Source organism: Protopterus annectens, chromosome 13.part0, assembly GCF_019279795.1.
Source record: "Protopterus annectens isolate FY-2018-M chromosome 13.part0, PAN1.0, whole genome shotgun sequence".
In the NCBI taxonomy this organism is placed as follows: Eukaryota; Metazoa; Chordata; order Ceratodontiformes; family Protopteridae; genus Protopterus; species Protopterus annectens.
Window position 1 is genome coordinate 38,396,927 of NC_056747.1, and position 27,462 is coordinate 38,424,388.

Here is a 27,462-nt window from a genome sequence, read left to right on the forward strand (position 1 = left end):
ACCCATGGAGAAAAGCTCCATGTTATATATCATTTTCAATGGATACCCACGGAGAAAAGCTCCATGGTTATATATCATTTTCAATGGATACCCACGGAGAAAAGCTCCATAGTTATATATCATTTTCAATGGATACCCACGGAGAAAAGCTCCATGTTATATATCATTTTCAATGGATACCCATGGAGAAAAGCTCCATGTTATATATCATTTTCAATGGATACCTACGGAGAAAAGCTCCATGTTATATATCATTTTCAATGGATACCCATGGAGAAAAGCTCCATGTTATATATCATTTTCAATGGATACCCATGGAGAAAAGCTCCATGTTATATATCATTTTCAATGGATACCCATGGAGAAAAGCTCCATAGTTATATATCATTTTCAATGGATACCCATGGAGAAAAGCTCTGTGGTTATATATCATTTTCAATGGATACCCATGGAGAAAATCTCCATGTTATATATCATTTTCAATGGATACCCACGGAGAAAAGCTCCATGGTTATATATCATTTTCAATGGATACCCACGGAGAAGAGATCCATGTTATATATCATTTTCAATGGATACCCACGGAGAAAAGCTCCATGGTTATATATCATTTTCAATGGATACCCACAGAGAAAAGCTCCATGTTATATATCATTTTCAATGGATACCCACAGAGAAAAGCTCCGTGGTTATATATCATTTTCAATGGATACCCACGGAGAAAAGCTCCATGGTTATATACCATTTTCAATGGATACCCATGGAGAAAAGCTCTGTGGTTATATATAATTTTCAATGGATAACCACGGAGAAAAGCTCCATGTTATATATCATTTTCAATGGATACCCACGGAGAAAAGCTCCATGGTTATATATCATTTTCAATGGATACCCACGGAGAAAAGCTCCATGGTTATATATCATTTTCAATGGATACCCATGGAGAAAAGCTCTGTGGTTATATATAATTTTCAATGGATACCCACGGAGAAAAGCTCCATGGTTATATATCATTTTCAATGGATACCCACGGAGAAAAGCTCCATAGTTATATATCATTTTCAATGGATACCCACGGAGAAAAGCTCCATGGTTATGTATCACTTTCAATGGATAACCACAGAGAAAAGCTCCATGTTATGTATCATTTTCAATGGATACCCACGGAGAAAAGATTCATGTTATATATCATTTTCAATGGATACCCACGGAGAAAAGCTCCATGGTTATATATCATTTTCAATGGATACCCACGGAGAAAAGCTCCATGGTTATATATCATTTTCAATGGATACCCACGAAGAAAAGATTCATGTTATATATAATTTTCAGTGGATACCCACGGAGAAAAGCTCCATGGTTATATATGCAAAGTTATTGTGACACTGTGCAAAGCAAAAGCCTTTATATATTTATAACAGAGTCCTCTCAAGATTTAAAATATGAATTAACCACACTGTGCAATACAAACTTTAAACCAAGTTTTTTATACCAAACTAACAGACAGTTTTGGGGGCTGCACTGTGCAACACAGTTACTTTGAGAGATTTTTTACATGAGAAAGTTAATTAACTACAGATTGGGAGGTGAATTAGCTGCATATGCGCATGACCACTTGTACACATACACACACATGCATACAATCTATTTCTCAATTACATGCACACACACATGATTCTATACATACACAATGTGTAATACAAAAGTGTGCCTCATAGATATATAACTCTCTCTCTCTCTATATATATATATATATATATATATATATATATATATATATATATATATATATATAAAGTACTTCAGACTTCCCTTTCCTAATGTTTTAGTAACAGGGCACATAGCACATGTATGCTGAAGTAGCTGTATATCATGGATGCCATCAATGGCTACATTTCATTTTTAGACTAGAAAATGCTCATGCACTCCACCTGTGTAAAGACTGACTCAGTCAGTGGAATATGTCTTTTCTCATGAATATGAGCACAATATAGATCCTCCTCTGGAAGGATTTCACAAGGAAGCATAAAATACCTTCTTACAAACAGTACCAGTGCACACAGGTGATATGGTTGCCACCTGTGTCATTTCCTACAGAGAAGTCTTGATTTGGGCAGTTCTGTCCTGTTGTGTGTGTGGGGAGGGGGGGACACTGAAATGGTAAAAGCGTTGATACTTTACAAGAATTAGAAGGAAAAATATTTTCTTGACTTTTCTCTAAATGTTACAGACATCTTTGATCCTACATAAGGTAGTACACACAAGCAACATTTAAAGTTTAAAGCTTGGCTTTTCAATACTGTGATCCTGCTTATGTGAATGTGTCAGAAGAGGGATAACTTCCTTTAAACCTTTCACTGATCTAATTGCTTTTCTTGCTATGAAAGACATGACTACACTGGAGCAGCTGAATCAGTCTACGTTTTCTTCCTTTTCGCAATAAAGACAGTGGAAGGCAGTTTCACACCTCTCTGTCTTTTTAAATAGCAGTTGTTGGGCTCCTGACATCAGCAGGACTAATTGCCCATATCAGCAGTGCCTGACAAGGTAAACTACAGATTTATCTTTGTCTGTGGTATGTCATGCCAACAGAGAAAAATGTCCTGTGCGAAATATGTGAGAAATTAAGATTAAAAAAGATGGGTGGGCTTTGCCTTCCTTAAATCCCAAGGGAAGGAAATGAAAGTTTTATAAAGTAAAAGCAGTTTTTGTTATCTACACAATAATGGAACCATATTGTAGTGAGAAAGGCAACCTAAGGGTTACGTTACATTATAGGACAAGGCAGAGTTTTCCTTTAAGGTGCATCGCCCAGTCATCTTGCCAGTCTTGCTTAGTGTCTTACACTGGTACTTTTAATTTTTATATCTATGCTAAAGCAGGAAGTATCTCTATGGCTGCTCTTTGCTTGACTCTTCCTTTCAAAACATTTCTATATCAACAGATACATTCCAGGGTAAGCCTAAAAGAGAAAATGTTAATGCAAATTTCCCACCTATCCTTCAAATTCAGCTTAGTGTCATACATTTCCATTTTTTTTTTATGTTAAAGCAGAATGCATCGCTATGGCTGCTCTTTGCTTGAAACTTCTTTTCAAGGCACTTCTGTCGCAACAGATGCATTCCCTTTTGGGTGAGCCTGCCTTATTAAAGTGGTGGAACAACACACACTGCTTTACTGTCATACAGTCGTTAGCGTTGTCTGTTTTCACCAAGCTCTCCTTTCTGAACAACTTATGCATTTGTACCTACCCTTTTTTTCAGCTCACTGCCAGACACAGGCCTTGACTGATTAACTCCCAAGCCAGTCGCAGTTGTGACCCACTTCACTCCCCTCCCACCCTCAATTCCTTAGCCACACCACCAGACCACCCATTATATTTGCTCTGATCTCCACCCACTGTCACACCCTCAAGACGCACTTAAAAAGACATCACTATAACACCACATAACCCTCTTATCTCATTACACTCGTAGTCAGTACTACAATACCACTGGAAGTCTTAACTCCCACTTACAACTTCCTGTACAAATGCAACACACATTCAATTAGAAAAATGTTTCTCTTTCTTCAACTTACCCTGTTCTACCTCCTTTTTTCCTCATCGACTCCCCCACCCCCTACTACCAATAACAAACATCTTCATAAAACACTTGCACAACCAATCATCATATCACTATGCATCACCCCTACTTCCATAACTTCCACATCAACCACCACCACCACAACCCCCCAGTAATCGGACCAAACCTATTTCCCAGCTCTCCACTGTCGGGATCACTCTTCTTTATGATTATTAAGACTCTAAAACATTTTTCAGACTTTCCTCCATAATCTTTATTCTCCTTTTTAAGAGTAACACTGAACCCAACCCAGGCCTGACAACTCCCTTTTGTCAACATCAAAACTACTCCCTTTCTACACTGCCTGTGCCCTCCCCCAATGCACATAGCATCAGAAACAAGGTAAACCACATAAGTGCTTTTATTTCATAGCAAAACCCAGACATTCTAGCAGTGTCAGAATCCTGGGTCAAAAAAGATTCCCCGAACTTCCAACACATTCTAACCTCCTACAAGTATGCCAATGATGCTAGACCAGGCCAAATGATCAGGTGGAGTCTCTCTAATTCTGTGCAAAAATAACCTAAACCCAAAACTCGTCAAACCTCCTCAGACTCCGGTACAAACTGGATTCTCCTAAAATGTTCATCTCACAAAGGCAAACTACTACTGATCACTACAGCCTATATATCGCCCCTGCTTCCTTAAATACATTCTTATCACCCTTAATAACTGTTACAAAAATAATGACAATCATTATAGGTCACTTCAGTCTTAATTATCTTAGCTGTCTTTCATCTGGCATGAGTACTTTCTGAGTAGACCTAGGTCTCCTTTAACTCGTAAAAGAATAGCTGTGTAAAATCTTACCATAACCATAGATGCCCTTCTCTTCTATATGCTGCAGTATCCATAATATGAAGGAGTCCATCTCCGGTTGATTCGTACGTCCAGCCATTTTACTAAAGTTAAAATGCTACTGCAAAGGTAAGTGTAAATGCCCGCATCACTCAGCGTATGTTGGCTATAAACAGATATCAGGTATAAAGTGGACGTCAGTACATACTTACCTTAGAACTTTTCTGCCACCTGTTTGACTGCCAGCTCCTGTCATCGCTCGCTTTGGAAAGTTGCCTTATGCTTCACCTGTGTTCAGATAAGAACCCCTTGGGGTTTTTGTTACCTTTTTTGCTACTGTGTATTTCTTATGAGTTAATATCAGGTAACAAGGGCAAGTGTCAGTGTGGAAGGCAGATTCCACATAAAGGACTCACACGAGCTCTGTTTATTCTGCCTAGGCCCAGAACACGACCATACGTCTTGCAAGATTTGTAAGGCCTTCATCCCTAAAACTTAGGAGCCGTCTTGCTTCCCTTAGATTGTACTTAGAAAATCAATCCCTAAAACTCTTAGGTGTCATCTCGATTCCCTTAGATTGTATTTAGAGAATCACTGTCTGAAGCACTTTGCGTGGGATATGGACCCAAAGTCGGGACCTTCGGGAGAGACACAAACCAAGATGGTCAGGAAACCATGGCCTGAACCTACGGCTGTTCCCTCTATTCTGGGCATTCCTCCCGAGCCCATTGAAGGCCCCAGAGGGTCCACTGTTAACCACAGAACCTCCTTTGATGGGTACCTTGGGGGAAGCCATTAAGAAGACTGTGAGCATGCCCCAGAGGGACTCACAAGGCATCTGACCCATGTGCCGGTGGGGGGGGGGGAGACCATGGCTTATTTCTGAAGGCCCACATGGGGTTTCTCAAACAGTGGTTCAAGAAGACATCCTCTCAAATGTTGTTGAATGTCACCCGACGTCCGGCCCTCCTACTCTCCACTGTATGTCGGAGGCCGCAAAGAAGAAAAAACAAAAAAAACTAAGCATATTTCTTCGGGCCAAAAAGTTGTACCCTCCGGCCAAACCCCTGACTGGCACGCCTTTACCCAAGGCCTCCTCAATGCTTTTATGGCCTTAAGTCAGACACTAGGCTCCTGTCCAGGCCCCTCCCGCTTCCACTCCTGGGATAAGGCCACTGGAAGATCTTTTCTCTGAGGACGAAGACTCCTCTAGGGATGAGTCTCTGACCTACTACTCACAGATTGCTTCTCCTCTGGGGTATGCTTCCCCAGAGGCGGCAGCTAATGGAACAAATTCTCCTGGAGAAGACATTACATTTGGGGAGACCATTCCACAAATGAAAGACTTTTTCAAATGGGATTGCAGTCAGGTCTCGGACACAAAAGAGGTATTATGACCTCTTACAAATAGAGTCTCATAACCCCTCTGCTATTCCCCCCATCCTGCCTGGGTTTTTCTATGCTTTTTTGGCGGCTTCCAAGCCCCGAGACTCCCAACCTCCTGCCCCTAAATGCCGTGATAGATTTTACAATGTGCCTGAGGATGCCAAGCTCCTCTTTAAGGCTCCATCGGCTGACCCATCTATCATTTCTGTAGCTGCAGATAAAACTTCCAAATTGCTGAACTCCACTTCTTTGCTACCCTCTGATAAGGGAAGCAGAATTATGGAGAGGTTGGGCAAAAATGTTTATATGTCTGACACCTTGGCTGTCAGAGCCATAAACTATCAAACCCACATGAGCAAGTATTCCTTTGCTCTCCCGGCAGATGCTGTTAAACAATTTGCAGAACTACCAGATTCCCTTAACATGGCAAAAATATCTAGCATTCTTAGATCCTGCCGCCAGGTAACTAGACACTCCAGAAAATTCAGTTACGATGCTGTGGAGGCCTCTGCCAGAGCAGCAGCATCAGGGTCCGTCTTAAGGAGGCATTCATGGCACAGGCTGCAGCCTTTGCCAAATGTTATTAAAGCCAAGGTCATGGACATACCCTTAGACAACAAGGCCTTATTTGGCTCTGCAGCTGCTAAGCTCTTTAAGGCCCTTCAGGAAAAGTGGAACGAGCTACAAGACTTTAGACTCATTTTTGTGTCTCCTGTTCCCAGTTTCCAGAGGAATTACCCAGCCAGGACAACCTTTGTGAGAAGGCCTTCTAAGCACCTCTCTTCCAAAGGGAAAAAAGATACCAGAAAGCAGGCCCCCTTTAGAGCTTCCCCTTCCACACCTACATAAAAACAGTCCTTTCAGGCCAAACCTGGTAGTCTGTTACTACCAGGCCCTAAACCCATCTACCCCTCTCTCCCTTCACCTATCCCTGTCCCTTCCAGCTTGGAAACAGATTACCCAGGACACATGGGTCCTTACCATTATCAAACAAGGCTACTTCATGGTTTGGGAATCCAGGCCATCCTTCAGAGGAATCCCACAATCCCCCCACCAGAGACAAAAGGCCTCCTTTCCCCTAGTCCTGCATTCCCTGCTACCCCAAGGTGCCATCCAAGAGGTGCCTCCAAATCAAAAAGAAAAAGGATTCTATTTCAGAATGTTTCTAGTCCCCAGGAAAGAAGGTTCCTGGAAGCATATCTTAGACTTATCCCATCTAAATAACTTTCTCAAGGACCCTTCTTTTCGCATGCAAACTCTTCCTACACTCCTCCCCCTGAGCCTCGCTTAGGCTTACATGGTTCCTTTGGACATAAAGGGTGTCTACTTGCACATTCCAATCCACCCACACTTCAGGAAATTCCTTCATTTCTCTGTGGATTCTTCATACTTTCATTCCTGTGCTTTGCCATTTGGTCTCTCTATGGCCACCAGAGTATTCACAAAATGTTCGACACCAATCACTGCCTTCTGCAGAATGCAGGGTATTCAGATATTCCTTTACTTGGACGAGCTCCTCATCCAGGCTTCATTCCCATGTCCCTGCTGAGTGGTCTTGGGTTCACCATAAACCGTCAGAAATCTTCTCTGACCCCCTCCCAGGATAATGTCTTCCTGGGCAGCAGAATACTCATGGTCCAAACGATGGCCTGCCTGCCTCCAGAAAAAATTCTCTCTCTCACCACTTGTTGTCAAGGACCAATTCCACTACAATCCATGTCTGTCAAAGAGTTCCTGCAACTCCTGGGATTCATGGCTCCCACCATCCCCATGGTACCCTTGGCAAGGCTACACACGAGGAAATTTCAGTGGTTCCTGAGGACAGCCTGGAAATAACACCTTCACCCTCTAGAGTCTGTGATCCCCCTCTTACCCTGTTTAACAAAAGAACTAAATTGGTAGATTTCACAGATTTAAAAAATCTAGGCCTCCCTCACAAACCTCTTCTCCCCATCTAGGCCTCCCTCTCCAGCTTCTTCCCTCCAACCACAAACTGTACACGGATGCATCAGACATGGGCTGGGGTGCATCCTTAAGAAACTTGGAAGCATCCAAAAAGGCATGCAGGATGAGGGGGGGGGATAACAGCAGAGGGGTTAGGGGACTCAATTTTGTCTTCTTCTCATTCGGCTGTTCCCATTAGTGGTCACCACAGATGATCATCTGTTTCCATTTCTTCCTGTTCGCTGTAAGGAGCAAGAAAAAGTTTCCCCAACGGGTTAATTAGCTTTAGTTGAAGACTTTGGTTTGGAAACTCGAAAACGAAAATTTCAGGAGTCGGCCGACCGGCACTTGCGAACTGCTTCTGCTACCACACGGCAAGAAAGACTGATGTAATGGTGTCTGCTGCATGTTTTATACCCCTGACGACCTGACATCATGGAAGAAGGGACAGCATCCAACGCAGGACCAAGACTTTGTTAATCAGGCCAACTGAGGGCTACTGCAAGCAGATAATCCAAATGTAATGACTGCAACAGTGAAACACAAAGAACATCCTTATCTTAGGCCTTCCTCTTTTCCTCTTACCTGGAAAATCCATTCTTAGCATCCTTTTCCCAATATACCCAGCATCCCTCCTCAGTACATGTTCAAACCAATGCAATCTAGTCTCTCTGACTTTGTCTTCAAACCGTCCAACCTGAGCTGACCCTCTAATATACCGATTCCTAATCCTGTCCATCTTTGTCACGCCCAGTGCAAATCTTATCATCTTTAACTCTGCCACTTCCAGCGCTAACTCCTGCCTTTTTGTCAATGCCACCATCTCCAACCCAAACAACATAGCTGTTCCCACTACCCTCTTGTAGACCTTCCCTTTCACTCTGACCAGTCTGTCACAAATCACTCCTGACACTCTTCTCCACCCACTCCATCCTGCCTGTACTCTCTTCTTTACCTCTCTTCCACACTCACCATTACTCTGAACTGTTGATCCCAAGTACTTAAACTCATCCACCTTTGCCAACTCTACTCCCTGCATCCTCACCATTCCTCTATCCTCCCACTCATTCACACACATATTCTGTCTTAGTCCTGCTGACCTTCATTCCTCTCCTCTCTAGAGCATATCTCCACCTCTCCAGGGTCTCCTCAACCTGGTCCCTACTCTCACTACAGATCACAATGTCATCTGCAAACATCACAGTCCTTGGGGCCTCTTGTCTGATCTCGTCTGTCAACCTGTCCATCACCATTGCAAATAAGAAAGGGCTCAGAGCTGATCCTTGATCTAATCCCACCTCCACCTTAAATGCATCTGTCACTCTCACTGCAGACTTCACCACTGTCACATTACCCTCGTACATATCCTGTACCACTCTTACATACTTCTCTGCCACTCCTGACCTCCTCATACAATACCACAACTCCTCTTTAGGCACCATATCACACGCTTTCTCCAAGTCCACAAAGACACAATGCAACTCCTTCTGACCTTCTCTATATTCCTCCATCAACACACTCAGAGCAAACATCGCATCTGTAGTGCTCTTTCCCGGCATGAAACCATACTGCTGATCACTAATCATCACCTCCCTTCTGAACCTAGCTTCCACTACTCTTTCCCATACCTTCAAGCTGTGAGCGATCATTTTTATCCCTCTGTAGTTACTAGAGCTCTGCACATCACCCTTATTCTTAAAATAGGTACCAAATTCTCCACTCCTCAGACATCCTCTGACTTTCCAAGATTTCATTAAACAATCTGGTTAAAAACTCCACTGTCATTTCTCCTAAGCACTTCCATGCTTCCACTGGTATGCCATCTGGACCAACAGCCATTCCATTCTTCATCTTCTTCATAACTGTCCGTACTTCCTCCTTGCTAATCTGTTTCATTTCCTGATTCACTATCCCCACATCATCCAACCTTTTCTCTCTCATTCTCTTCATTCATTAGACCCTCAAAGTACTCTTTCCATCTGCTCAACACACTCTCCTCGCTTGCGAGTACTTTTCCTTCACTATCCTTTATCACCCTTACCTGCTGCACATCTTTCACAGCTCTGTCACTCTGTCTAGCCAATCGGTACAGGTCCTCAAAAAAAAACAAAAAAAAACAAAGGGGACTCCATTTGTAAGAGGTCATAATACCTCTTTTGTGTCTCAAGAGACTTGACTGCAATCCCATTTGAAAAAATCTTTCATTTGCACAATGGTCTCCCCAAATGTGATGTCTTCCCCAGGAGAATCTGCTCCATTAGACTCCTCCCTCTGGGTAAGCATACTCCAGAGGGGAACCAATCTGTGAGGAGTAGGTTAGAGACTCATCCCCAGAGGAGACTTCATCCTCAGAGTAAAGATCTTACAGTGGGCTTTTCCCAGGAGTGGGGGGGAGGGGGGAAGCCCAGACAGGAGTTGGTGTCTCACTTAAGGCCATAAAAGCATTGAAGAGGCCTTTGGTAAGGCCTGCCAGACAGGGGCTTGGTCGGAGGGTAGACCTTGTTGGGCCAAAGAAATATGCTTAGTTTTTTTTTGTTTTTTATTCTCTGGGGCCTCTGACACAGTGGAGTGTAGGACAGTCTGGCGACATTCAACGATGTCAGAGAACGTCTTCTTGAACCACTACTTGAGTAATCCCATGTGGGCCTTCGGAAATAAGTCATAGCTCCCCCTCGGCACCCAGGTCAGACACCTGCGAGTCCCACTGGGACGTGCTAACAGTCTCCTTAATGGCTTCCCCTAAGGTACCCATCAAAGGAGGTTCTGTGATTTCCGATGCGGCCTCCAGGTCTTCATTGGCCTCAGGAGGAACGCCCAGAATAGAGGGAGCAGCCATAGGTTCAGGCTGAGGTTTCTTGGCCTTCTTGGTTTGCGGCTCTTCTGAAGGTCCCAACCTTGGGTCCATATCCCACGCAAGGCGCTTCAGATGTTGATTCTCTAAGTACAATCTATGGGAAGTGAGACAACTCCCAAGAGTATTAGGGATGAAGGCTTTACAAATCTTGCAAGACGTATGGTCGTGTTCTGGGCCTAGGCAGAATAAACAGAGCTTGTGTGAGTCTTTATGTGAAATCTGTCCTCCACACTGATACTTGCCCTTCCTGACATTAACTCACAAGAAAAATACAGTAGCAAAAAAGGTAACAAAAAAACCCTATGGGGTACTTATCTGAACACAGGTGAAGCACGAGGCAACTTTCCAAAGCAAGTGATGATCAGAGCTGGCAGTCAAACAGGTGGCAGAAAAGTTCTGAGATAGGTGCGTGCTGACGTCCGCTTTATACCAAACATCCATTTATGGCTGATGTATGCTGAGTGATGCAGGCTGTCGCATGTACCTTTGTAGTAGCATTTTAACTTTAGTAAAATGGCTGGATGTGCAAGTCAACCGGAGGTGGACTCCCCCATGTTATGGATACTGCAGCATATGACCTGATTATTACAAACATACAAAACTCCATCGTCAACATAAACATTCTGCCACCATCAGTAAGTGACAACTGACCAATCACATTTGCAGTTATCAATCACCCTACAAAACTACATCTAATATGAAAAGCCTTCAGAATCCAGAATAGCACAAATATAGACAAACTCAGAACCTTTCTCACAGCCCAAAACTGGGACCATATACGCTCCTTACATGACCTTAATACAGCACCTGCAAGCCTAATCACCTTTCTATACCAGCTGCAAGACAAATTCTTTGCACTTATCCACAGGCTTTATAAACCCACCAAAACTGAATGGCCATCCACTGAACTCTATCATCTTTAAACTCTAAGGGATGAAGCACAGCAAAAATGGAAACAAACCACAACTAAAACCACACCCCTTTTAAAGTCTTGCATAACCTAGCCATGAAGACCATCAAAAGGCACAAAAAAAAAAATCTCCAAACAAAGAAACAAATTACCCTATTATATTTCCCCAAATAATTTTGGAAATAAATTAACCTACTTACAGGAAGAAACTTCCTCACGATACCGTACCTAAAGAAACATCTTTCAATGTGGTACAGCAAAACGCTGTCCAAACGCTTTTCTTAAAGAATTTAGCAATAAACTCCACACCACCCGGAGATCATGCACTGCACACCCCACCTCCAGTCGTCCCTCCCTTCCACTTCAAATGCATAATTCCCAAAGAAGTCTCTATTCTACTTGAAAATATTCCCTTTGACACCCCTCCTGAATATGATGGCAAACTGTATCTATGTCTTCCTCTCAACCAAATATGTAATTCATGTCTCACACAAAACATGCCACAGTGTGAAAGACTGCTCTAATTAAACCCCATCCAAATCAAACCAACCCAAAAGACACCGTTCATTTCTATCCATATTCATCCTCTCAGTATTGGGCAAACTTCTTGAAAATATAGCCTGTGCCTAACTCTCCCTCTATATCCACCAGTACCATGTGCTCTCCTCCAACAAACATGTATTCTGGATTCTGGCTTGGACGATGTTCGATGATAGCACTTTGCTCCCTAACTGATGACATCCTGCTAAATGTTGATAGTGGCCTTCTTACAGGTGCCCTATTTATAGATCTGACAAAGGCATTTGACCTCATTGACCACTGTTCTACTAATGTCTAGTTTTTCATTTTTGTAAACTAAATGACAAATGTTGCAATCAGTGCAAGCAGTTGTCCCTCTATGCATTTTTACTGATTTCACTGGAAAAAGTCTGTAAGACTATATTTCATTCAGATTCCACTACTCTGAACAAGAAAATATGTGTCTAATCAGTAAAAGCAAAGGAAGAGATTTTTCACCTAACAAAATGTTTCAATTTTTAAAATCACCTTCTTCAACATCTTCAAAAACTAGTACAGAAAGTAAAATTGTATATAGAAGAAACATTACGCTTCCTATTAATGGACATTCTACCACGGAGGCCTGGGGGGAAAAGCTCTGCAAAATCATACAATACAGCTTAAACAGTGCAGTGCATAGTTACATCATATTAGAAAAGCATTAAGTTGATACAATTCTAATATATAAAAAGTTTTAGTTTTAAATCATAAATAGTTATGCAGGAGATTGAGCAGGAAATATTTGTAGGACTATATACAACAGAGATGATCATATGAGTAAAATACTTTCTTAGGGGTTGTACTTAGTTCATTATAAGTAGTTTTTAAGTAAGGGAATATAGATAAGATGAAACGTAAATAGAATGGAGTTTAGATATAAGCGCTAATGCTTAAGGAAATGTTCTAGAATAGAAGTGAAGGATGTAAGGTAAGGAGTCGAACCTGGGCTATGGCAAGTGCATAGCCAGGAGTTTGTAAGGTGGGTTTTAGGAGTTTTTTAAAAATGTTTATGCAAGGAGGCATTCATAAGTAGGACAGGTAGATAATTCCAGAGTTTGGAGATATAGTAGGAGAACAGAGCTTCACCAGTTGAGTTTTTTACTTTGGTGACTTGGAGGAGTAGAATGTTGTTTGAGTGAAGGGATCTGGATGCTAAGTATGGTTGGATTACATTTTTAAGGGCTGTTTTTTTTCTGGAGAATTTTGTGGGATAAGGTTAGTTGATTACATTGAAGTAAGAGAGGGAGTTCAAGCCAGTCCAGTTACTGGAGAGATTGACAGTGGTGGGATTTATAGTGGGCATTTGTGGCAAATTTGGAGATTTTGTTATAGCAGGTTTCAAGTTTGATGAGGTCGGTTTTATGGAGGTTTGTTAGGATAGGGGGATGCAAATAAAAGTGTTGACAGCAGGTGTGTTCTAGCAATCGTACTTTCTGTATTTTTAGTTAGATATTGTTTATTCCTGTAAAGGAGACCAAGTTTTTTGTGTACTTTCTTAATGGACTGATCTATGTGGAGATCAAATTTCAGGCTATCAATAATAACACCTAGAAGTTTGGTATGGGGGGGGTAGGAGTAACTGGGGTTTTGTTTTTAGAGAAGATGTGAACGTTTGCTAAGGGGGGAGGGTTTCTGGTAGGGTAGAAAAGCACAAGTTTAGTTTTATTGTGATTTAATAAAAGTTGGGTGTTTGTTAGCCATGTTTCAGCAGATAGGAAGGTGTCTTGGGTGATAGATTGTAGGTCATTAAGGGAAGAGGCAGATCAGATCAGTGGAGTCGTCAGCATATTGAAAGATCTTGGCTTGGAGAGGGTCGCAGAGTGGAGGTGATTGGTAAATAGGGAGAAAAGAAGAGGACCAAGGATGGAGCCTTGGGGTACCTCTAAAGTGACTGGTAGGAGGGATGAGAGGGATTCTTGCCAAAGGACAGTTTGTTGTTGATTTATTAAGTACCTTTGGAACCATGCTATAGCTGTGTTGCTGAGGTTGTGGGAGGAGAGAATGTTTATGAGTTTGGGGTGACTGACCATGTCAAATGTTTTTGACAGGTCCAAGAATATTGCTGAGATGATCTGAGAGTTGTTTCTGAGCTGATTAATAGTATTTGTGAAGGACAGAAGGGCTGCTGTTGTGCTATGGGCAGGGTGAAAGCCATGTTGAGTGTGTGATAGGAGGTTGTGAGTTAATAGACAATCTATGAGTTGTGAGTGAATGACTCTTTCAAGGATTTTAGATAGGCAGAGAGGATGGCAATGGGACAATAGTGAGTTAGTTCACAGGAGCTCCCTCCTTTGTGCAAAGGTATGTGTGATATTTTCCAGACAGTGGGAACATAAGACTTTGTGATGGATCTGTTTATAAGTAGGGCTATTGGGTGGCAGATTGCCTCTGATGCTAGTTTTAGATAGTCTGCAGGGAGGTTATCGGCAGCTAAGGTAGATGGTTTTAATTTATCTAGTAGTTTTTTGAGTGATGGGTGGGGGCTGGTTTTATTTTGAAGAGGTTATTGCAATTTTGTGTGTGGGGTATTGGAGTTTGCTTCTGGGGGGTAGTTGTGTTATTTAGATTGTCTGCTAGAGACTGAATGGATTCTGTAAAGTAGTTGTTGAACTGGGTGGCAATGCATTCACAGCTGTCAGTTGTATTAGGCATAGGTGTGGTATTTTTACCTTGTTGTAACAGGCTGTTTACAGCTGCCCAGAATTTTTGTGGGTTACTTTGATGTTTTATTTGGATGTTGTTGTAGAAGTTAGATTCGGTTTTAATTAATTTCTTAGCTTTGTTTCTAAGTTCCAGGAAGAGTTGTTTATTGGTGCTGGTTTTGTTCTTATGGAACTGTAACCAGGCCTTGTCCCTGTCTTTGAGTACTGTTCTAGTTTCTTTAGTTAACCAGAGTGTGTAGTTGGATTTAATTCGAACATTTCTAGTTGGTGCGTGGGTAGTGAGAATCTCAAGGAAGATGTCATTGAAGGAGACTACTGGCTCGTGTAGTGGCAGTTGTTTGAGATGTTCCCAGGAACAGTGTTTAAGATCAGAGATAAAATTTGTCACGATTAAATTGTTTTTTCTTCTGATTGTGTAGTAAGTAGTTAGATGAGGTATTTGGTTTCGATTTCTTAAGAGAAATGTTGGGCAGTGGTCGCTTAGCTTATCATGGAGGCTACCTGAGTGGGTTGCTAGGTGGGGAGAATTTACTAGTATCCAGTTCAGTATGGATTCACATTTGGAGGTTTTGTCTGTCCTGATTGGGGCTGAAATGATTTGGGTATAGCTATATACGTTGATGTGCATAGTGGGATTTGGGGAGGAACACGGACGCCAGTCTATGTTAAAGTTCCCCATTAAGATAGTCTCCTGAGGGAGGGATATAATACACAATTGCAAAAGGTTTTCCAGAGTGGGGATGTTGTTGCCTAGTGGGATGTATCCTCCTACTATATTAAGGTGTTTTTTGGGGTTGATGGTTAATTTGGCTATAATTAGCTGAGTATTTTCGAGGTCTGGGGGGGGGGCATGCAGGCGTTCAACTGCTAGATAGTCTTTGTACAGGATGGCTACATCACCTCCTTTTTTGTCTATTCTGTCTTTTCTTCAGATATTGTAACCCGAGAGGCTGATTTCATTGTTGCTGATGTGTGGTTTTAGCCATGTCTTTGTTAAAGTAACTATATCTGGGGAGTAGTGGGATAGTAGAGCATGTAAATTGTGGATTTTGTTGGCTATACTATGAATATTAATGTTGAGGAGGAGATGTTTCTTTCCTGTGGTGAATTAGAGTAAAGTTATTGGGGGGGGGGGGGTTTGGGTAGTATCACGTGAATTTGTAGGGACTGGATTGGGGTGGATGCCCCCTGCCAGTATTAATTGTCTGTGTATGTGTTGAAGGAGCTTGGTGATTTTACTAAGGCTCTTACAGAATCTAAGAGAGGTGGTGGACTTTGTTAGTTGTGGAAAGAATTTGATTGTGTAATAGTCGGTATTAGTTATGTAAAAAGAGAGCTGGGGTAATAGGCCAGTGCAAGGAGTATGACTGTGTGACAGTCGGTATTATCTATGTAAAAGAGAGCTGGGATAATAGGCCAGTGGTGAGTATTCAGTAATAATGGTGCTCCACCACCAATACTGAAACCAAGGATCAGATTCTCACCCCAATGTAGCTTATGGATTTCAACACGTTGCACGGTTTCTTGGCTTTGTGCAGCCATTGTTCCAGCTGTCTGATACAACATGCCATTAAATGTTGATCAACTGAGTGTTCAATGCCAGTGTTGTGTACAAAGAACACACAAACATATACTATAATTCAGTTTTACGCATCAAACATACAGTGGATATTCCTGTTAAAATGCCAGGTTTTTGTGATATAAAAAAATGAGACCACAATAAATCATTTCAAAACTTTTCCCACCTTTAATATGACCTGTACAATTCAATTGAAAAACAAACAAATCTGTTAGGGAAAAAATAAAAAACACACAATAAGCTGGTTGCATAAGTGTGAACACCCTTAAACTAATACTTTGTTGAATCACCTTTTGCTTTAATTACAGGTTCATAGGTTCATAGGTTCATAGGTTTATACTAGGCTATCTGCCCTAAGGCATTTATAAGCCTAGCCCAAATTATTGTGGCTTACGCCACCCCTTATATGAAAAAATACTGTGCCCATTAGTTTGTTGTGCCTCTGTCCAGCAGTGACCCAGAGATGATTCCCGGGGTAAACCTACGATCTCCCATCCACAGGTCTAGATTTCTCTTGAACAGAGTCAGCGAGGTGCTCTGCCTCACATGGACGGGATTTTATTCCACAGCATAGGGAGTCTCTGAGTGATAAATCTATCCCTCCAGCACGTCCTATTTATATCCGTGCTAAGGTTTAAGTCGCTTGCTCTAATGGTTTTGGTGGATTTGGATTTTTTGAGGTGGAGCATGTCCATTAATTCCGGGTTGGACATGGCCTTGTATGTCAGGCACATGTCACCTCTGAGCAGGCGGTATGCGACTGAATAGAGCTGGAGTTTCTTCAATCTGGCAGCATATGACAGATTTTGGAGTCCCTTTATCCTTTTGGTGAGGAACTTTTGGGGTCTCTCCAATTGCTGCAGATGTCAGGTGAGATACATCCCGAATGGGGCATTGTACTCGATCATTGGTCTGATAAGTGAAGAGTACAGGGGAACAATGACCTCACTAGATCTGGATGTAAATCCTTCATGATCAGGTGGGCAATGTAGAAGGTCTTTCTAACCACTTTAGCAATGTGAGTGTCAAAGAAAGGCTACTGTCAACCTGGGTCCCCAGGTCCCTGATAACCTCTTCTGTGCTTAGTGGATTGCCACCTATATGGTAGCTTGGGGTTACCTTGTTTTTCCCGAAGGGTATGACTATACATTTTTGGCGTTTAACTTCAGGCCATGGCTCTGGCACCAGCTATCTGTTTCCGTGAGTCCCTTCTGAAGGATATCAGTGTCCGATGCACTTTCCACTATGGCCCAGTTTGCAGTCATCTGCAAACTTTGTCAGCCAAAGTCCTCCCATGTTGGCCTGTACTTCTGAGAAGTAGATGCCAAACAATAGGGGCCAAGGACCGAGCCCTGTGGGACACCACTTGTGACCGGCTTGGAGTCTGACACAGCGCCAGCAACTCTAACCCTGTGGGTTCTGTCCTTAAGCCAGTTTGCAACCCATCTTGTGACATATGGGTTTACATTTAAGCTGGTAAGTTTTTCTACAATACCCGAGTGGGTATTGTGTAAAGCCTTTGCAAGGTCAAGGTAGGCTGTATGGACTGCCTTTCCTCATCAATGGCCTTGGTGACTATTTGAAGAAGTCGACCAAGTTCAAAAGGCATGATCTTCCCTTGACAAAGCCAAACTGGGTCGGGTCCAATGTCTGCAAGTCCCCTATATCTTTGTTTATGAGCTCCATTATGATCCTCTCCATAGCTTTGCAGACTAGACTTGTTAAGCTTATGGGGCGGTAATTACCAGGGTCCGTAGGCGCCACCTTTGTGGAGTGGGACCACAGTTGCCGTCACGCCACTCCTTGGGCACGTATCCTGTGGTAAGGCTGAGATTAAACAGCTGCCTTATGTGCGGGTTTAATTCCTCATTTAGCTCGTGTAGCACACAGCCGGGGACACCATCCGGTCCCATTGATGCTGTGTTTTAGCTTTAGAGAGCAGCTTTCACCTGCGCATTTGAGATGTCCGGGAGGCTACACTGGCTGGGATAGTTATCTCTCCTTTAGGGGAGAGGGGTGAAGTTTGCACTGAACCTGTCTGCCAGTATGTTGGCAATGTCTGTGGGTTCAGTGATTTTGTATCATTTTGGACTAATTCTGAGCATATCTGTGAGTTTCCACCCAGGTTCCTAACATAGCTGAAAAAGGCCTTATGATTGTCCTTTGAATCCATGGCAATTTTCTCTCAAAATTGGCCTTAGTTGATTTTATGAGTGCTCGTATTTTTACTAATAATGATCAGGGGTGACTTCCCTTTTATGGATTTTGTTCTATCATGTAATAGCTTTCTCCTCTTATTGTAAAGTTTGTTAATGGCTGGGGTCCACCAGACTGGACGTTTGCCCTTTGTGGAAAGAGTCTTGGTTTTATTTGGGATTGCCTGATCCATGCAGTCCTGGAGGTGTTCATAGAAGGCATTTGTAAGGGCTTCCGCAGCTTGGGTTGTGGTTTCCTCAGGCGTCTGCTAGAAAGCTGAAGATGGGTAGGAGTCTTCTTGGGTAGGAGTGTATCAGCATGGCACATTTTGACTTGGCAACATTTGCCCACTCTTCTTTGCAAAAGCACTCCAAATCTGTCAGATTGCGAGGGCATCTCTTGTGCTCAGCCCTCTTCAGGTCACCCCCACAGATTTTCTATTGGATTTAGGTCTGGGCTCTGGCTGGGCCATTGTAAAACTTTAATTTTTTTCTGGTGAAGCCATTCTTTTGTCGATTTGGATGTATGCTTGGGGTCATTGTTGTGCTGAAAGGTGAAATTCCTCTTCATCTTCAGCTTTCTAGCAGACGCCTGAAGGTTTTGGGCCAAAAGTAACAGGTATTTGGAACTGTTCATAATTCCCTCCACCTTGACTAAAGCCCCAGTTCCAGCTGAAGAAAAGCAACCCCAAAGCATGATACTGCCACCACCATGCTTCACCGTGGGGATGGTGTTCTTTGGGTGCTGCGAAGTGTTGTTTTTGCGCCAAATATATCTTTTGGAATTGTGGCCAAAAAGTTCAACCTTCTTTCCACATGCTTTTGGGAGACTTGATGCATTGTTTCGCAAATTTTACCTGGGCCTGGATGACTTCTGTGTAAGAAAAGGCTTCCATCTTGCAACTTTACCCCATAGGCCAGACATATGGAGAATATGTAAGATTGTTGGCACATGTAGTACTCAACCAGTACTTGCCAGAAATTCCTGCAGCTCCATCGGTGTTGCTGCAGGTCTCTTGGTAGTCTCCCTGACCAGTTTTGTCTTTTCATAAATTTTGGAAGGACATCCAGTTCTTTGCAATGTCACCGTTGTCCCATATTTTCTCCACTTTTTGATGACTGTCTTTCACCATGTTCTATGGTATATCCAATGCTGTGGAATTTTTTTGTACCCTTCTCCTGACTGATACCGTTCAACAATGAGATCCCTTTGATGCTTTGTAAGTTCTCTGCGAACCATAGCTTTTGCTGCAGCAGGCAACTGAGTAAATGTCAGGAAAATCCTACTAGGAGAGCTGAACTTTACTTGGGGGTGAACGAGTCTCTAACTGATGGGAGGTGTGTACCCAAGTAGACTGAATGCTGTAATTAAAGGAAAAGGTGCTTCAACAAAATATTAGTTTAACGGTGTGCACACTTATGCAACCAGCTTATTTTTTCTCCTAACAAATTTGTTTGTTTTACAAGTGACTTGTACAGGTTACAGGTCATATCAAGGTGGGAAAAGTTTTGAAATTATTTATTGTGGTCTCATTTTTTTATATCACAAAAACTTGGCTTTTTAATGGGTGTGTACATTTTTTATATTCACTGTATATTGTAGTACCAGTTTTAGGCACACACATGAAACATATACTGTAGTACCAGTTTTAGGCACACACATTAAACATATACTGCATCACAAGTGATATGCACACACATTAAACATGTACTGTAGTACCAGTGTTAAGCACATACATTAAACATATACTGTAGTACCAGTTGTGAAGATAGGTAAAGGCTGCCAGCCTAGCCAGATAGAATTTTGTAGATAATTCTGCCATTTGTAAATATTAATATAAGCCACAGGCTTGTTCTATTAAATTGTAAAAAAATGCTGTTAGATGTGGAACTGCAAAAATGTAACAACAGTGCACTCTGCTGTAACAAAGTTGACAAATCAATTCTTTGATGTCAAAACCTGCAGCCGATATGTCTGGATGAAGGAATTCTGTCTATTGTTTTGAGGCCAGAGTTAATGGCTAGAATTTGCATGTATAATTTCTTTTATTGCTCTGGTTCCTGACCAGCTGCAAGATCAAAGGGGCTATTAACCTCTGAGAGTCTGTTAGCCTGGGAACCATAAAGAAATGGTGTAATCTGAAATGAATCAGTGGTACTGTGTTATCAATTTAAGGACAGAAAGAATGGCACTATTAGAGCATTTGTCTTGAGCACATCCAACTCAGCACTGCCTGTATCTATATGAAAGTAGGATCTTAGACTTTAGCGTTTTCTCTTAGAAATAGCTAGGAAATAGGAAGATTAGATTAGTTTGTTTTTCTGTGATGTCAGATATTTTCTACTGTATTATTTTAAACATTTCTCTGTGATCTTTGAACTCTTGAATAACACTGTGCAGTAAGAAATATTGTCTTGTGTTATTATTTATTATTAAACATTTTAAACCTGTCAACTGCGGCTGTTTTGTGCAGAGATAATTTAAGCTCGAAAGTATATTGCGTAGATATATATATATATATATATATATATATATATATATATATAGTGATACTTTAAGTCACTCCAAATAAGCTTTGCTGTTCAGTCACACTTATCATTTGGATAATAATACTGCACAGTAATAATTGGACACCCTTTAATAAGGGCCTCTGAATAGCTGATAAATATTAGCTGGGTGGTGGCAGTGATGTCTACCGTATAGTCTGGGTAAAAGGGGCATAGCTGGAGAACCTGTGACAGCCTTCCCCAGGAGTGTCTGTGTGGTTGTATGTAACACTCATCTTAAAATGTGTGTGTATCAGCTACTTGGGCAGGGACATGAAGCACTGGTTGGACAGAGAGGGTGCTGGAGGTTTTAGCTTGCCCACTAGGCTGAGATCTGGACCCTATAGCTGTGCCAATGGAGAGTCTTATTGGGGACCTGGAGAGAAAGGGAGAGACCAGCCCCAGACTGACTGTGATAGGGAAATTGTACTTTACTTTGAGTGTATTCATTATCCTTTCCCCTATATGGAAGCCTCTCACTGGTGTTAGTGGTGAGGATTGAGGCTCCTTGATTGCTTGGCCAGTGCACAGGCGTCACACCAGTGTTACACACAAACATGAAACATATACTGCAGTACCAGTGTTAAGCACACATGAGATGAATACTGCAGTACTACCTTTAGGCACACACATTCAACATATACTGTAGTACCAGTGTTAAGCCATACATTAAGCACGCATTGTAGTACCAGCTGTAGGCAAACACATTAAGCATATACTGCAGCACCAGTATTATGCACACACATGAAACATATACTGCAGTACCAGTTTTAGGCACACATATGAAACACTACACTACTAGTTTTAAGCATACACATGAATTATATATTGTAGTACCAGTTTTAGGCACACACATTAAACATATACTGCAGTACCAGTGTTAAGCACATGCATTAAAGATATACTGCAGTACCAATGTTACACACACTCTTTAAACATATACTCCAGTACCAGTTTTAGGGACACATATTAAACATATACTGCAGTATGAGTGTTACACACACAAAACAAACTTCAGTACCAATTTTAGGCACAGATATTAAACATATATTATAGTACCAGTGTTATGCACACACATTAAACATACACTGAAGTACCAGTTTTTAGGCGCACACACATGAAATGTATACTGAAGTACCAGTGTTATGTACACACATTAAACATATACTGTAGGACTAGTGTTAAGCACACACATTAAACATATACTGCAGTACCAGTGATATGCATGCACATTAAACATATACTGTAGTACCAGTGATATGCATGCACATTAAACACATACTGTAGTACCAGTGATATGCATGCACATTAAACATATACTGTAGTACCAGTGATATGCATGCACATTAAACATATACTGTAGTACCAGTGATATGCATGCACATTAAACATATACTGTTGTACCAGTGATATGCATGCACATTAAACATATACTGTAGTACCAGTGATATGCATGCACATTAAACATATACTGTAGTACCAGTTTTACGCACACACATGAAACATACTGCATTACCAGTGTTACCCACACACACGAAACATATACTGCAGTACCAGTTTTAGGCACACAAATTAAACATACACTGCAGTACCAGTGATATGCACACACATTAAACATATATTGTAGTACCAGCTTTAAGCAGTATTATGAGCACAGGTGAATAGCTTATATTTTACTTGGTTTTATATCACAAATAAAACTGTTAATTATGCTGATGTATAACGTTAAAACTACACAATTTTCATACAAAATACATACATAAATCTCAGCACTGTTGCCATCTTATCCTCTCTCTCTCTCAATTTGTCTAAAACTTCTTTTCATTACATTTTTTCAATGTTTAACAGCAATATGAAAATGGTCCTCAAGGTAGCAGAAGTATGCAAAGACGACTTACGCTACTCAACTGACAGAAAACTTGCAGATTATATAAAACTGAAAGTACAATAACTGAAAATATAAAAATCTAGGTCAAAGTTAGAATAACTCCTTGGCATCCCCCTTGCTAGCCTTTCTGTAGAGTACCCCCTCCTACATATTCCAATATAAAACAGAAAGGATTCTTACCATTTCACTGAGTGCATCATTAGGCAGGAAGTTATCTTGTACGTAAGTCACCTCTACTTCCATTGGAATACCATAATCACTTGCCCGCTGCTGTACATAGCAAACAAGAGAAAAGCTGTAGTATTTTACGGACCCATTCACTTTACAACAGTTACAGTAACAAAAGAAAACAAAAAAATACAGCCTTGTTATGATAAATTGTGGAACTGTCAACCACCATTAGATGCAGAGAGCAATCCATTTGCATACTTACCTCTGTTTTGGTACCGATAGATACATGTGTATAAATATGTTTACATACGTGTGTATAAATATGTTTACTGGGAGAGTCCTAGTAGAAAAGCTCCACACACTACAGTAAGAATGTGATATACATAACTCCAACATATTTCTGTAGCAAGATACAGTTGTTTATAACAGACATTGAATTTACAGCAGAAGGTATTTAAAATATGTAGTTATTTGCAGAACACATTGAAATTGTAGGAAAATGTACACATTGTTTTTTAAAAGCATTTGTCACAAATAGACCACATGTACAGTATATAATTTGGAGGGAAGTTAATAGATATGAGATTGTCAGGGTACAGAGTAAAATTATGTTCCAAGTGAGAATTAGTCTAATTTGGGTGTTGAAATGGGACTACTGGAAAAGAATCAATTATGAAGAAAGGTAGTAAGGACATATTTTAGTTCAATGGGTCCTAGAACTGCACTCTAATGAGGCATTCCCTCAGCTCTATATACCCCAGTGTAATTCATTCCCAAGTGACTCCTATTACACACTCACTTTAGGCTGTGTAATCTGATATTCAGCCCAAGTTTCATAAGACCTATTCATCTATCCTCACACCACTAAATTTAAAAAGGTCATCTGGGGAAAGGAGTGATATACTGCAGTTTATCATTGCAGGACCTACGTATTCAGAAGATGGCGGCATAAAACAACCCAAGCAGTACAAAACAGCTTGTAAACACTTGTTAATGTACACCAAGTAACACTGCTCAGATATAACATGCATCAACAAGAGAGATCATGAACAATTTAAATAAAATATAACTGCAAGTTACTCGTGCTGCCACCTGGACAGATGAATGAAACTGGCCATTTGTGATCCATGCTCTACCCCACTTAACACATTTCAATAATATAATCATGAAACAAAGTACATGTCGGACTTCATTTTGTTCTTTATATGTAAATTACACACCAGCTAAGCTCACCCCTACCTATCCTATATTCCCTTAACAATGAACTGCAAACACTTGCCTGTACATTACATCTAGTGCAAGTTGTAGATAGCAGCCAATGAGACATACAACAGGCAGAATAGATAGCAACCACAGAGTCTGGAACTATTTTATCTATTTGAATAATAAATTAAGTGGATTGGTCAGTTAAGACTATCTACAACCAGGGCCAGAGGTACAATACAAACTGCAAGGTACATACAAACACTCTTAAGAGAGATTATAAACAAAATACACTAAAACCTGCATTTTGCAAAATAAGTAAAAGGAAATAAATGAGAATACAAAACTACAGGACAGGATTATGTAAGCACTTAGCAGGAAACAAGCGCATCTAGCCAATGGCCAAAAGGAAAGCAGGCAACATATTATCCTTATACACTAAAGCTACAGGTTGAATAAAAAAGTACAGTTTTGTACCTACCATAAATGTAGATGTTCGAAGATCCACATTGCTGCAGTCATAACTCATGGGTAGTCCGCTGTCCTCGGTCGGCCCGAATACCAAAGTATTAGGCTGACGTCGGTCATGGGCGCTCAGATCTGACGTCAGAGCGTCAGGGTATTAAAGCGCATGTCCGACGTCATTTCCTCAGTCTTTTCTTGCCCCAGATGTCAGAAGGCCCTAAAAATAAAGGCCACAGCCAAAAATAGAATAACTCCCTAAAACCATGTACAAAAAACAGCTACAACCCAAATCATACCACCACTCCAAACTACAGAGGGGAAGGAGGGAGGGTAAATTGGACTGCAGCAATGTGGATCTTCGAACATCTACATTTATGGTAGGTACAAAACTGTACTATGTTCTTCATCTCACATTGCTGCAGTCATAACTCATGGGTAGAATCCCAAAGCAGAGGTAAAGGGAGGCTGGCAAAATCATAAAGCATTGGGGGCTGCCAAAATGCCCTGCAAGATTGCAGTGGCAAATCCAGCCCTAGATTTGGAATAAAGAGGAAGATGGTAATGTTTAGAAAAAGTGTGCACTGAACTCCAAGTAGCTGCTTCCAAAATATCTTTAGTAGCTACCCCTTAAAAAGCAGTAGAAGTGGCAGTAGCCCTAGTGGAGTGAGGCCTGATTCCAGCTGGAATCTCCTTACCATGGTGAGAATAACAAAAAGCAATACAAAAGCCAATCCACTTAGAAATAGTTTGTTTTGAAACAGGTTTCCCCTGAGAACCCAAAGCAAAAGAAACAAACAACTGCTGAGACTGTCTGAACCCTTTAGTCTTGCTCAAATAATAACGCAACTGCCTGTGAATATCCAAAGTGTGCAAAATTTTCTCCCCTTTATTTTGGGGATCTGCATAAAAAGTAGGTAAATGAATAGATTGGTTCAAGGCCACATTTGAAACCACTTTAGGCATGAAAGTAGGGTTAGTACGCAGAGATACCCTGTCCTTATGAAAAATTAGGAATGGTTCAACTGCCATTAGAGCCTGTAATTCAGAAACCCTTCTAGCAGACGTAATGGCCAACAAAAAAGCAGTCTTCCAAGACAAAAACTTTAACTCAGCTGTAGCTGCAGGTTCAAAAGGAGGCAAAGTAAGTTTTTCCAACACAAAATTGAGATCCCAAGCAGGAGTAGGAGCTCTACGCGGGGGTCTTATGTTCTTCGCCCCCCTAAGGAATTGCTTAAACAAAGGATGAGAAAATAATGGTGGATCACAGTCAGAGTGAGCAGAAATGGCTGCAGCATGAACTTTTATAGAGGAGAAAGACAAACCCTTGTCCAATAATTCTGTAAGATATTGAAGAGAAACACTCAAATCAGGCCTGGAAACATCAAAGCTCTTTGCTTTGCTCCAAATAAAAAATCTCCTCCATTTATCAGCATAAACTTTCCTTGTACTAGGCCTCCTGGCCTCCAAAATAACATTCAAAACTTGTTGAGGAAGCTGCGACCCTCCAGGTTCTAGAACAGAATATGCCAGGCTGTTAGATGCAGGGACTGAATCCTGACATTGAGGAAATGATTGCCCTCCTGAGTCAAAAGGTGTGGAATCAAAGGCAAAGGGTAAGGAGGTTCCCGTACTAAACTCCTCAGCAGAGGGTACCAGTGCTGTCGAGGCTAGTCTGGAGCTATTAGAATCATGGAGGGCTTGTCTTGTCTGACCTTCAAGAGAACCTTTGGAAGAAGAGGCAGAGGCGGAAAGGCATAGACGTGAAGATTGCTCCAACTGAATGATACAGCATCCACTTTCCAAGCTGTGGGATGAAACATCTGTGTGCAAAACTTTGGCACCTGGAAATTTAATGGAGAAGCGAACAGATCTATGTCTGGAGTCCCCCATATCATTGTCAACTGTCGAAATACATGAGGATCCAATTTCCACTCGTGGGGATCCACTATCCGTCTGCTCAAAACATCTGCTAAGGAGTTCTGTGCTCCTGGCAGAAACCTTGCTTGAAGAGTGAGTTGCAAACTGAGAGCAGTCTCCCACAAAATCATAGCTTGCCTGCAAAGAGATGCGAATGGGTTCCCCTTGCTTGTTGATGTACCACATGACAGTTGTGTTGTCTGTTTGAATCAACACCTGCCCTGGGAGAAGTAAATCCTTGAAAGCCATCAATGCAAACTGGACTGCTAACATTTCCTTCAAGTTGATATGTAAATGTTGAAGTCTGGCAGGCCACGTGTCTTGAACCCATTTTCCATTGAGGTGTGCTCCCCAGGCCTTGTCCGAGGCATCCGTCGTTAAAATCTGACTCGCCTCTGGTCGGGTCACAGAGAGTCCCTTGTTTAGGTGACATTCCTGAGCCCACCACAAAAATTCCTTTTGAATGCAAGGTATTATCTGAATGACAGTGTCCAGATCTTGGCAGTGTTGTGTCCATACATTTTTGAGATACCATTGAAGCTTCCTCATATGCAGTTTGGCATTGGGAAGCACCAGAATACAAGATGCCATGAACCCCAAGGCTTGAAGGACTGTCCTTGCAGTCAGCCTGGACCGTAGAGACAATTGATGGAAGTAAAGAGTAAGATTCTTTTGCTTGTCCGGGGTCAAAAAGGCCATCTGGGAAGCTGTATTCAGTCTCACACCCAGAAAGCACATTTCCTGAGAGGGTACTAGACTGG

The 27,462-nt window shown here is 41.6% G+C and overlaps 1 protein-coding gene across 2 annotated transcripts in view; it reads right to left on the minus strand.

Annotated features, from left to right (window-relative positions):
* MPND (MPN domain containing) overlaps positions 1-27,462 on the minus strand; it is a 1,899,579-nt gene that overhangs the window by 339,211 nt on the left and 1,532,906 nt on the right. For both annotated transcript variants that reach the window (XM_044090604.1, XM_044090605.1), the window contains exon 12: positions 23,126-23,215. In XM_044090604.1, the coding sequence (XP_043946539.1) occupies positions 23,126-23,215 (90 nt within the window). The remainder of the gene's footprint in view (positions 1-23,125; positions 23,216-27,462) is intronic.